The following is a 12,500-nucleotide window of genomic DNA, read 5'->3' as shown; positions in this document are numbered from 1 at the left end:
CCAAATGATCATCTTTTCTTAAACCTAATTAAATAGTTCTGTTGTCATGATGGTTCTGTTTCCATAGAGGAGCAGGACCTTTATTTTGAAAATCAATACCACAGAGAGAAAAATGTGAAGTTCTGACACAAAGACATAAATGTTTTCAACAAAGAGTTGTTTTTAATCCTACGACTGAGGCGAGTAAGTCACAGTCCTCACTCTGAATCACTGACACGTTCGTTGGAATCAAACACCGATAAAAGAATCAGAAGGAGCCGAGCAGGAGTCACAGGTGAGACTTCAGGCTGTAATCAGACACAAAGGAGCTTTGAGCCTGACTACAATGAGCTCATTAGCAGGAAACAGAGTACAGCTGAGGCTGATGGGGAAGTCACTGCAGGTATTCAGTCATAAATCAAAGTATTGGACCATGATGATGAAAAGTTAAGGTTCAACCAAAGTTGCTTGAGTTGCTCCTGAGGGAGCATGAATAAAGCTCTCCATCCAACAGCGTGAGAGCTTCTCAGCGAGCGGAGCGTTGGAGAGACCAAAGCAACGGCTGCACGGCTCGTTAGGCAGCAGCAACGAGAGCCGAGGGATCCGAACAAACATTCCCGCTGATAATGAATGAACTGCTGACTCTGGTTTATTCAAATCCAGAGCAGCAGATTGAGTTCTGCGTCTTGTTGCTCTGAGAGCTTCACTGCTCATAGTCTCGTACTTTACAGTGTATCTGTGATTGGTTCCACTAAAGTAATGTCCTCATGGATTGTTTTGATGCTTGAGAGAGCTGTTCACGTATCGTTCAGGTTTCCCAGAAGAGGCAGAATAATCTTCTGTCCTCTTGAGATTTGTTGCACATTGTCTGTTCCAGTCTGGGCTGTAGATTAAACTCCATCGTCAACCACGTTTCTCCTTCATCGCGTTTGTTTCTGACGAATCACAAACGATCGATGTTTCTAATTGAAGTCCGTGTAGGTTTAACAGGTCGGGGGTGATTGGATTCAAACACACACACACAGGACTTGAACTCAGGAGGCCGCTGTACGCGTCCCGAGTGAAACCAGAGGTCAACGTTGACTTACTTCAATTCACGTCTTCAAATAAAAATACTTTAAAAAACAAACGTACGTATTTGAAGCCAAACCACGTTTATTAAACCTAACAAGTAGTTTTGTTGCCTTTTGTGTTTTGTTTGTATCAATTTACAACATTAACGTTTTTAAAAACTGTGTTTTGTTTAATTCCTCTTTTATTTCATTTATACATACAGTAATTATAATATTTATTTATATATTATTTTATATATATTTGTACCCCACCAAACTGTGGGCGAGTTGCATTGTGGGCAATGTAGGCACCAGGTTGAATCAAAAGAGCTCATGGAATAGGAAAGCTATCTCTGGTTCTGCTGCATCGACACTCAGTTCATAACACTAACGACGTTAAAACCTGGTGTTGCTGCTGCTTTGACCTGTAAATAATTAATGTGAGTGTATTTACATGCTAACTATTAGCATGACGCTCAAAGTCCGGTCTGACAGTGCTGAGCAGAGCCGGGTCTGAAGTCTCCTAAAATGGCGACGTGGTCGGAGGAGGAACCGTTCTGTTTGCAGGGAACCTCAGGACCACGTTCACATATTCTATCAGCAGAGATGTTCCTGCGTCTTCAATCCGTCTCGTCCAACGTGTTGTTTTCTGTAATGAGCCTGAAGCGAGTGGACGGACGTTTAGTGTCTAACAGCGTGTTCATGACAAACTCCTCCACATGCCATGTTTTCTATTATCTGAAGCCTCATTGCTTTCTGAATGCGCTGCAGTAACGGCCCCTCTCAGCGTCCTCGGGATCCCATCTTTCCCGACAACATTACTCCTTCCTGAAGGTTACATTGCACTCAGAAAATACCTGTTATCTGATTCCCATGAACCTCAGCTCACTTCGTCTTCCTGTGCCTGAGTGCAGGTCATTACCTGTAATATCACGTCCATCCAGCTCCTGCAGTTTGTGGTTGAGCGGTGGAAGCAGTTTGTATATTGATCGTCTCTCATTGAGTCCTGAAGCTGTGATGTAAAACACGGCGGAACAATCAAATGAAAAACTGTCTTCAGAGTTTTCATCCAACCTGCATGTCGTCTCATTCAGAGGATTCTCAAACAAGTCCAACTGATATACCAACTTAATAAACAGCCCGTGGAGTTTATAACTTACAAAGCTCAATGTTTTTAGAAACTTGACGATTCCACATAGTTTAGTATTAAATCCAGCTCAATAAAGTTTGGTGTAAAGAACTAGTTCTGGCCTCAACTTTGAGTTTTCTTCAGTTTACTTTGTCTCTCTTTACTCAAAAAAAAACGATTTCAACGAACTTCCTAAATCATGAAAACTATTTCCATACGATTAAACTGCTTTCGTCAAGCATTAAGCAATTATGTTGGTCCAACTTAATTTATTAGGGTTGGTTCAACTTATGTACTAGGGTTGGATCCAACTTAACTTAATAGTGTTGGTTGAACTCATTATACAGTAGTAAATTAAGTTGATCCAACCCTAGTACATTAAGTTGATCCAACCCTAGTACATTAAGTTGATCCAACCCTAGTACATTAAGTTGATCCAACCCTAGTACATTCAGTTGATCCAACCCTAGTACATTAAGTTGATCCAACCCTAGTACATTAAGTTGATCCAACCCTAGTACATTCAGTTGATCCAACCCTAGTACATTCAGTTGATCCAACCCTAGTACATTAAGTTGATCCAACCCTAGTACATTAAGTTGATCCAACCCTAGTACATTAAGTTGATCCAACCCTAGTACATTAAGTTGATCCAACCCTAGTACATTAAGTTGATCCAACCCTAATAAATTAAGTTGGACCAACATAATTGCTTAATGCTTGACAAAAGCAGTTTAATCGTATGGAAATAGTTTTCATGATTTAGGAAGTTTCTCGCTGGTAAACACCGACTCATTTAAACACTTTAACGCACAGAACGAAACAAAGCTTCTGCCATCAGGAAGTTTGAATAATCCCTGATAGTCAGCAAGAACTTTACCGCAGTTCATTTGAACAAAAATACAACAACTGGCATAAGAAGGAGAGTAGAGAGTGCAACGCTTATTTATATTAAAACAGTGTTCAAAGTATTACCTGAGGTATTTCTCTCTGTATCCTATTAAACACAAAATAGCTTAAACTTTGTACTTTCAGATAAAACTCTTCAGAACTCACTTAAAGTGCATAAAACATGTTATACAGATAAAATAAATCAAATAGTACTACTAAATATTAATATCTGTGTACATCCGGTTCTGCCGAGTGAAGTCGATGCTTCGTGTCTTAAAGCTGCATTCTCTCTAGTGTCCACCAGGGGGCGACTCCTCTGGTTGTATAGAAGTCTATAGAAAATGACTCTACTTCTCTCTTGATTTATTCCCTCAGTAAACATTGTAAACATGAGTTTATGTCTCAATCTCTAGTTTCAAGTCTTCTTCAATACAGCATGATGTTCATTTAGTACATTATGGTCCATTTAGAGTCACACAGACCATAAAGCAGGGGATGCTTTAGGGCGGGGCTACACGTGATTGACAGGTCGACACCAGAGACGTATACGGTAATCACAGTTTAAACACTATTATATCTTAAATTATATCATAAAGAATGTAAGTAAAACACCATGTTGGTATTTTAACCACTTATTAACACTCTTTATGGTTTCAATAAATCCTCATTATCTTATTTATGGGTGTTCTTTTTACCCACATCTCAGATTTTAAACATGAAGTTACCGTTTTCTTTAACTTTTAAAGTGAATCTTTTCCAACTTGTCACACAGACGGCAGAAACATGACGTCTCCTTCACTTTGTGCCCCGCAGGAAATCAGCGACACAGAGATCCTGGAGCTTACCCACAGTGCACTGGGGCGCATGACGGTGATCCGGCAGATCTTCCCCATGTGGAGGGACAGCAGCTCGCGCTGTATGAGACACAACCACCGGATCTCGTCTCTGCTGTGTGACCCGCAGGAAGGGTACCTGCAGAACCTGGAGGTGAGAGACTGGTTCACTGAGGGTCTACTGGTTCACTGGGGTCGACTGGTTCACTGGGGTCGACTGGTTCACTGAGGGTCTACTGGTTTACTGGGGGTCTACTGGTTCACTGAGGGTCTACTGGTTTACTGAGGGTCTACTGGTTCACTGAGGGTCTACTGGTTCACTGAGGGTCTACTGGTTCACTGAGGGTCTACTGGTTCACTGAGGGTCTACTGGTTTACTGAGGGTCTACTGGTTTACTGAGGGTCTACTGGTTCACTGAGGGTCTACTGGTTTACTGGGGTCTACTGGTTCACTGAGGGTCTACTGGTTTACTGAGGGTCTACTGGTTCACTGAGGGTCTACTGGTTCACTGAGGGTCGACTGGTTTACTGAGGGTCTACTGGTTTACTGGGGTCTACTGGTTCACTGAGGGTCTACTGGTTTACTGAGGGTCTACTGGTTTACTGAGGGTCTACTGGTTCACTGAGGGTCTACTGGTTTACTGAGGGTCTACTGGTTTACTGGGGTCTACTGGTTCACTGAGGGTCTATTGGTTTACTGAGGGTCTACTGGTTTACTGAGGGTCTACTGGTTCACTGAGGGTCTACTGGTTTACTGAGGGTATACTGGTTTACTGAGGGTCTACTGGTTCACTGAGGGTCTACTGGTTTACTGAGGGTCTACTGGTTCACTGAGGGTCTACTGGTTCACTGAGGGTCTACTGGTTTACTGAGGGTCTACTGGTTTACTGAGGGTCTACTGGTTCACTGAGGGTCTACTGGTTTACTGGGGTCTACTGGTTTACTGAGGGTCTACTGGTTCACTGAGGGTCTACTGGTTTACTGAGGGTCTACTGGTTCACTGAGGGTCTACTGGTTTACTGAGGGTCTACTGGTTCACTGAGGGTCTACTGGTTTACTGAGGGTCTACTGGTTCACTGAGGGTCTACTGGTTCACTGAGGGTCTACTGGTTCACTGAGGGTCTACTGGTTCACTGAGGGTCTACTGGTTCACTGAGGGTCTACTGGTTTACTGAGGGTCTACTGGTTTACTGGGGTCTACTGGTTCACTGAGGGTCTATTGGTTTACTGAGGGTCTACTGGTTCACTGAGGGTCTACTGGTTTACTGAGGGTCTACTGGTTTACTGAGGGTCTACTGGTTCACTGAGGGTCTACTGGTTTACTGGGGTCTACTGGTTCACCGAGGGTCTATTGGTTTACTGAGGGTCTACTGGTTCACTGAGGGTCTACTGGTTTACTGAGGGTCTACTGGTTCACTGAGGGTCTACTGGTTCACTGAGGGTCTACTGGTTTACTGAGGGTCTACTGGTTCACTGAGGGTCTACTGGTTTACTGAGGGTCTACTGGTTTACTGAGGGTCTACTGGTTTACTGAGGGTCTACTGGTTTACTGAGGGTCTACTGGTTCACTGAGGGTCTACTGGTTCACTGAGGGTCTACTGGTTCACTGAGGGTCTACTGGTTTACTGAGGGTCTACTGGTTTACTGAGGGTCTACTGGTTCACTGAGGGTCTACTGGTTCACTGAGGGTCTACTGGTTCACTGAGGGTCTACTGGTTCACTGAGGGTCTATTGGTTTACTGAGGGTCTACTGGTTCACTGAGGGTCTACTGGTTTACTGAGGGTCTACTGGTTTACTGAGGGTCTACTGGTTCACTGAGGGTCTACTGGTTTACTGAGGGTCTACTGGTTCACTGAGGGTCTACTGGTTCACTGAGGGTCTACTGGTTCACTGAGGGTCTACTGGTTTACTGAGGGTCTACTGGTTTACTGAGGGTCTACTGGTTCACTGAGGGTCTACTGGTTTACTGAGGGTCTACTGGTTTACTGGGGTCTACTGGTTCACTGAGGGTCTATTGGTTTACTGAGGGTCTACTGGTTTACTGAGGGTCTACTGGTTCACTGAGGGTCTACTGGTTTACTGAGGGTCTACTGGTTTACTGAGGGTCTACTGGTTCACTGAGGGTCTACTGGTTTACTGGGGTCTACTGGTTTACTGAGGGTCTACTGGTTCACTGAGGGTCTACTGGTTTACTGAGGGTCTACTGGTTCACTGAGGGTCTACTGGTTTACTGAGGGTCTACTGGTTCACTGAGGGTCTACTGGTTTACTGAGGGTCTACTGGTTCACTGAGGGTCTACTGGTTCACTGAGGGTCTACTGGTTCACTGAGGGTCTACTGGTTTACTGAGGGTCTACTGGTTTACTGGGGTCTACTGGTTCACTGAGGGTCTATTGGTTTACTGAGGGTCTACTGGTTCACTGAGGGTCTACTGGTTTACTGAGGGTCTACTGGTTTACTGGGGTCTACTGGTTCACTGAGGGTCTATTGGTTTACTGAGGGTCTACTGGTTTACTGAGGGTCTACTGGTTCACTGAGGGTCTACTGGTTCACTGAGGGTCTACTGGTTTACTGGGGTCTACTGGTTCACTGAGGGTCTATTGGTTTACTGAGGGTCTACTGGTTTACTGAGGGTCTACTGGTTCACTGAGGGTCTACTGGTTTACTGAGGGTCTACTGGTTCACTGAGGGTCTACTGGTTCACTGAGGGTCTACTGGTTCACTGAGGGTCTACTGGTTTACTGAGGGTCTACTGGTTCACTGAGGGTCTACTGGTTCACTGAGGGTCTACTGGTTTACTGAGGGTCTACTGGTTCACTGAGGGTCTATTGGTTTACTGAGGGTCTACTGGTTTACTGAGGGTCTACTGGTTTACTGAGGGTCTACTGGTTCACTGAGGGTCTACTGGTTTACTGGGGTCTACTGGTTCACTGAGGGTCTACTGGTTCACTGAGGGTCTACTGGTTCACTGAGGGTCTACTGGTTTACTGAGGGTCTACTGGTTCACTGAGGGTCTATTGGTTTACTGAGGGTCTACTGGTTCACTGAGGGTCTACTGGTTTACTGAGGGTCTACTGGTTTACTGAGGGTCTACTGGTTCACTGAGGGTCTACTGGTTTACTGAGGGTCTACTGGTTCACTGAGGGTCTACTGGTTTACTGAGGGTCTACTGGTTTACTGAGGGTCTACTGGTTCACTGAGGGTCTACTGGTTTACTGAGGGTCTACTGGTTCACTGAGGGTCTACTGGTTCACTGAGGGTCTACTGGTTTACTGAGGGTCTACTGGTTCACTGAGGGTCTATTGGTTTACTGAGGGTCTACTGGTTTACTGAGGGTCTACTGGTTCACTGAGGGTCTACTGGTTCACTGAGGGTCTACTGGTTCACTGAGGGTCTACTGGTTTACTGAGGGTCTACTGGTTTACTGAGGGTCTATTGGTTCACTGAGGGTCTACTGGTTCACTGAGGGTCTACTGGTTCACTGAGGGTCTACTGGTTCACTGAGGGTCTACTGGTTCACTGAGGGTCTATTGGTTTACTGAGGGTCTACTGGTTTACTGAGGGTCTACTGGTTCACTGAGGGTCTACTGGTTTACTGAGGGTCTACTGGTTTACTGAGGGTCTACTGGTTCACTGAGGGTCTACTGGTTTACTGGGGTCTACTGGTTTACTGAGGGTCTACTGGTTCACTGAGGGTCTACTGGTTTACTGAGGGTCTACTGGTTCACTGAGGGTCTACTGGTTTACTGAGGGTCTACTGGTTCACTGAGGGTCTACTGGTTTACTGAGGGTCTACTGGTTCACTGAGGGTCTACTGGTTCACTGAGGGTCTACTGGTTCACTGAGGGTCTACTGGTTCACTGAGGGTCTACTGGTTCACTGAGGGTCTACTGGTTTACTGAGGGTCTACTGGTTTACTGGGGTCTACTGGTTCACTGAGGGTCTATTGTTTTACTGAGGGTCTACTGGTTCACTGAGGGTCTACTGGTTTACTGAGGGTCTACTGGTTTACTGGGGTCTACTGGTTCACTGAGGGTCTATTGGTTTACTGAGGGTCTACTGGTTCACTGAGGGTCTACTGGTTCACTGAGGGTCTACTGGTTTACTGGGGTCTACTGGTTCACTGAGGGTCTATTGGTTTACTGAGGGTCTACTGGTTTACTGAGGGTCTACTGGTTCACTGAGGGTCTACTGGTTTACTGAGGGTCTACTGGTTCACTGAGGGTCTACTGGTTTACTGGGGTCTACTGGTTCACTGAGGGTCTACTGGTTCACTGAGGGTCTACTGGTTCACTGAGGGTCTACTGGTTTACTGAGGGTCTACTGGTTCACTGAGGGTCTACTGGTTCACTGAGGGTCTACTGGTTTACTGAGGGTCTACTGGTTCACTGAGGGTCTATTGGTTTACTGAGGGTCTACTGGTTTACTGAGGGTCTACTGGTTTACTGAGGGTCTACTGGTTCACTGAGGGTCTACTGGTTTACTGGGGTCTACTGGTTCACTGAGGGTCTACTGGTTCACTGAGGGTCTACTGGTTCACTGAGGGTCTACTGGTTTACTGAGGGTCTACTGGTTCACTGAGGGTCTATTGGTTTACTGAGGGTCTACTGGTTCACTGAGGGTCTACTGGTTTACTGAGGGTCTACTGGTTTACTGAGGGTCTACTGGTTCACTGAGGGTCTACTGGTTTACTGAGGGTCTACTGGTTCACTGAGGGTCTACTGGTTTACTGAGGGTCTACTGGTTTACTGAGGGTCTACTGGTTCACTGAGGGTCTACTGGTTTACTGAGGGTCTACTGGTTCACTGAGGGTCTACTGGTTTACTGAGGGTCTACTGGTTCACTGAGGGTCTATTGGTTTACTGAGGGTCTACTGGTTTACTGAGGGTCTACTGGTTCACTGAGGGTCTACTGGTTCACTGAGGGTCTACTGGTTCACTGAGGGTCTACTGGTTTACTGAGGGTCTACTGGTTTACTGAGGGTCTACTGGTTTACTGAGGGTCTACTGGTTCACTGAGGGTCTACTGGTTCACTACTGGTTGCGTGCGCGTGTGTGCGTGTGCGCGTGCGCGCGTGTGCGTGTGCGCGTGCGCGCGTGTGCGTGCGTGCGTGCGTGCGTGCGTGCGTGCGTGCGTGCGTGCGTGTGCGTGTGTGTGTGTGCGTGTGTGGCTCTCTGAGCCAGCAGATGATGCAGCAGCCAGCTGTGTCACACATGTGGCCAGTTGAGAGTAAAACCACTTGATGGTTGGTGTTGGTAATGTTTTTTCCCACAATGCAATGCAGGAACATCTTGGAAAACAAAACAAGTATTAAATCTCTGAGTTTACCTTCATGACACGACTTCATGGATACAAACAGCAGAACGTTACGAGGATTCATACAAAGTCGATCAACAGCGAGAGAATGGAAGCAGAGATTAGTCACATGGGTTCATGAGGATCATATTTTAAGATTTAAGAATCAAGAGATTTTTGAACTCGTCTTCTTTCAGACGAGTGAACAGAAAACGTTTATTTTACTACTTTGACTATTTGTGTTAAAAACCTTTGACTCTAATGTGTCAACAAAATGAAACAAGAGTTTTGAATCTGGTTTCATCCGAAGTTCAGGTTTATGTTCTGGAAATGTATGAAAATCAGCAGATATTTGATACACTTATGCATTTCATGGTGATATCTGTCACTTCATTCTTTCACCCTGTTCATCTGTAGTGTCTTCTTTAAAGAGATGTTTGCTGGTGATCAGAGATCAGACCTACAGATGAAATATTAAAACCTGCTACATGCAGTATATTTGATACTCTGCACGGTCCGACCCGGCAGCGTGTGTTTCACATGAAGCCGTGCTGCTGATACAAACATGTCTTTGCCGTGCTGCTCATACAAACATGTCTTTGCCGTGAACCTTCTCTCTCTCTGCAGGTGTCCAACCTCTACCTGTACGACAGCGTGCTGATGATGGCCAACGCCTTCTACAGGAAGCTGGAGGACAGAAAGTGGCACAGCATGGCCAGTCTCAACTGCATCAGGAAGTCCACCAAGCCGTGGAACGGAGGCTGGTCCATGCTGGAGACCATCCAGAAGGTACTGAGTCCTTCTGTTCATCAACACAGTGTCCCTGAAGTCTCACGATGCCTTCAGGGCCCTGAACAGTGGCCTCCGATGCTCTGCAGCTGTCCATTTGTTTGTTAACGTAAACACCTGATTTGATACAAATATCACTTTTGCATTCAATAAATAAGTCGTTTTGTAACAAATGGGATTTTCCGCAAAAAATACGTTTGAAATGAAGCTGAAATACGTCGACATACTTCTTGTAAGGATCTCGTGGAGGCGGGCGGCTGATTAGCGGATTGTTAATTGCCTGTTGGCTCGTACGTCGGCCTCGATGTCTGTAACACGAGAGAATGCGTTGCTTCTTTATTACAGATTTAATTGACAAAACCTTTTGAAAAGATCATTGAAGCGTGATTAGATTTACAAACATACACACATGTCACAGTACACAGAAAAATAGGATTTTCTACAAAACGTGGTGTTTGTTGCCAAATCTAAGAGCCAATCAGCTGTTTGCTCCGGCGCCAGCAGCCTTTCCCCTCATGCATCGGGTCATGCAGACTCTCGTGAGGTCATCGATGACCACGTGTTCATGACGTCATCTTGCTCATCTCAGACGAGTGTACTAGGACACATCTTCACAAAGCATCATGGGATTGATCCTTAAAGGTACAGGAAGTAGAAGTTCATTCACCTCAACAACAAATGAAGAAATCTGCTGATTTACACAAATGTAAGTCTGTGTAATTCCACCATTTGGCCTCTACTCTTCCTGGAGGATTTTGTTCACCTCTCTGTTTTCCTCACCTCCCTCCTCTCTCCTCCCTCCTCCTCTTAACCTATCTCCTCCTCCGTCGCTCTCTTTGACCTCTTTTTTAAAATTGTCTCAGTGTCCTCTGTGTCTTCTGTCTCCGTCCCGCTCTCTCTGTCACTTCATTACATTTTATCTGCATGGACATTAAAGTTAACAGTACTGACGAGGTCTCTTTTACAACGAGATAAAACACGCTTTAATGAAAGCAGCCGGAGCGCCGTCCTCCACACCGAACCACTGAAGGAGTGGCCAGAACACACACTGTAAAAGGAGAAATGAGACTCTGAAGTTTATTCGTTCATGAAAAGAGTAAATGTGTTCTCTTCTCTCTCTTCTCTCTTCAGGGAAACATCACAGGTCTGACGGGGACGATGGACTTCAAGGATGGCGGCTCAAACTCTCACGTCCAGTTCGAGATCCTGGGCTCCAGCTTCAGCGAGACCTTCGGCAAAGACATCAAGAGGGTGAGTCCACGCCGTCCCACCGAGCCGGAGAGAGAGACGCGCTGCAGCCTCAGGTCAAAGCAGCGTTTGCTGCTCCTACACTTCTCTCTTCTTCGCCTTTTTTCTCTTCCATTTTCAGCAGAAACTCTCAGAAGGGAAGAGCAGGCGCTGCAGGCGGAAGCTCCTCACAGGAACACAACGCTTCCCTCTTTGTGGAGAAGCAAGAGTGAATAGTGTCAAATAATTAGATGTGTAATAGTTATCACCATGAAACGTCCTCCCGGAGGACTCATCCCCTCTCCTCCTGCTCTGTGTGGGCCTTTTCTGTCTTTGTACTTCCTGTTTCATGATCACATGATGACATGTGATTGGACTTCATGGGGTGTCTCTGGATTACAGTGGTAGCTGTAGCTACAACAGCACGGGAACAGTGTTTGACAAAGGACTCAAATCTCAGCCAAGTCATTGGTGTTAAAGTCTTAAAGTAAAGTCTTTTTTGTAATTTTCTCAAGTTGAGTTTAAAGTCATCCAGTTTGTGATTTAAGTTCACAGCAGGAGGCAACTTCCAGTTCTGAAGAGTTTAAGTCAAAGCTTCATGTGTTAAAGCTGCATTCTCTCTAGTGACCACCAGGGGGCGACTCCTCTGGTTGTATAGAAGTCTATAGAAAATGACTCTACTTCTCTCTTGATTTATTACCTCAGTAAACATTGTAAACATGAGTTTATGTCTCAATCTCTAGTTTCAAGTCTTCTTCAATACAGCATGATGTTCATTTAGTACATTATGGTCCATTTAGAGTCACACAGACCATAAAGCAGGGGATGCTTTAGGGCGGGGCTACTCGCTGATTGACAGGTCGACACCAGAGACGTATACGGCGTCTCTACGTCACTCCTCCTCAGTCCATATATGGTCACTTCCTGTTCACTGGTTGTAAAAAACCAAGATGGCGTCCCCGGTGAGTCTGATTCTGGAGGAGTAACTGAGGCAGAAGACTCTTTTCTTCAGGCAGTTTTTTAAATCTACGGCCGCTGTAAAGGAAAAGAGTTTTCTGATGATACAGGCAGATGTTGTCTCACACACACACACACACACACACACACACACACAGGATTTATTTCCCCTCTACTCAGTGTGTTGTCAGAATCTCCATCTCTCTGTGCCGTCCATGCCAGGCCAAGATGAAACACTCCCCCCCCCCCCCCCCCCGCCTCCAGATCACACCTGATGGAGATTGAAATGTAATTTCTCTTCGTTCCTCTCGAGTCTCTCTGGTCCTCTCCCCCCCCCCCCCGGGTGTT

At 45.8% G+C, this 12,500-nt stretch overlaps 1 protein-coding gene across 1 annotated transcript in view; it reads left to right on the top strand.

Moving 5' to 3' along the window:
• LOC306795233 (glutamate receptor ionotropic, delta-1-like) overlaps positions 1-12,500 on the top strand; it is a gene marked incomplete at both ends in the record, with an annotated part of 197,423 nt that overhangs the window by 153,703 nt on the left and 31,220 nt on the right. Inside the window, 3 exons of the mRNA XM_079293676.1 lie at positions 3,865-4,038; positions 9,807-9,968; positions 11,100-11,219. Coding sequence (XP_079149802.1) covers positions 3,865-4,038; positions 9,807-9,968; positions 11,100-11,219 — 456 coding nt within the window. The remainder of the gene's footprint in view (positions 1-3,864; positions 4,039-9,806; positions 9,969-11,099; positions 11,220-12,500) is intronic.

This window comes from Melanostigma gelatinosum (assembly GCF_949748355.1).
Source record: "Melanostigma gelatinosum genome assembly, chromosome: 21".
NCBI lineage: Eukaryota > Metazoa > Chordata > Actinopteri > Perciformes > Zoarcidae > Melanostigma > Melanostigma gelatinosum.
This window is presented reverse-complemented; position numbering and strand designations above follow the sequence as displayed.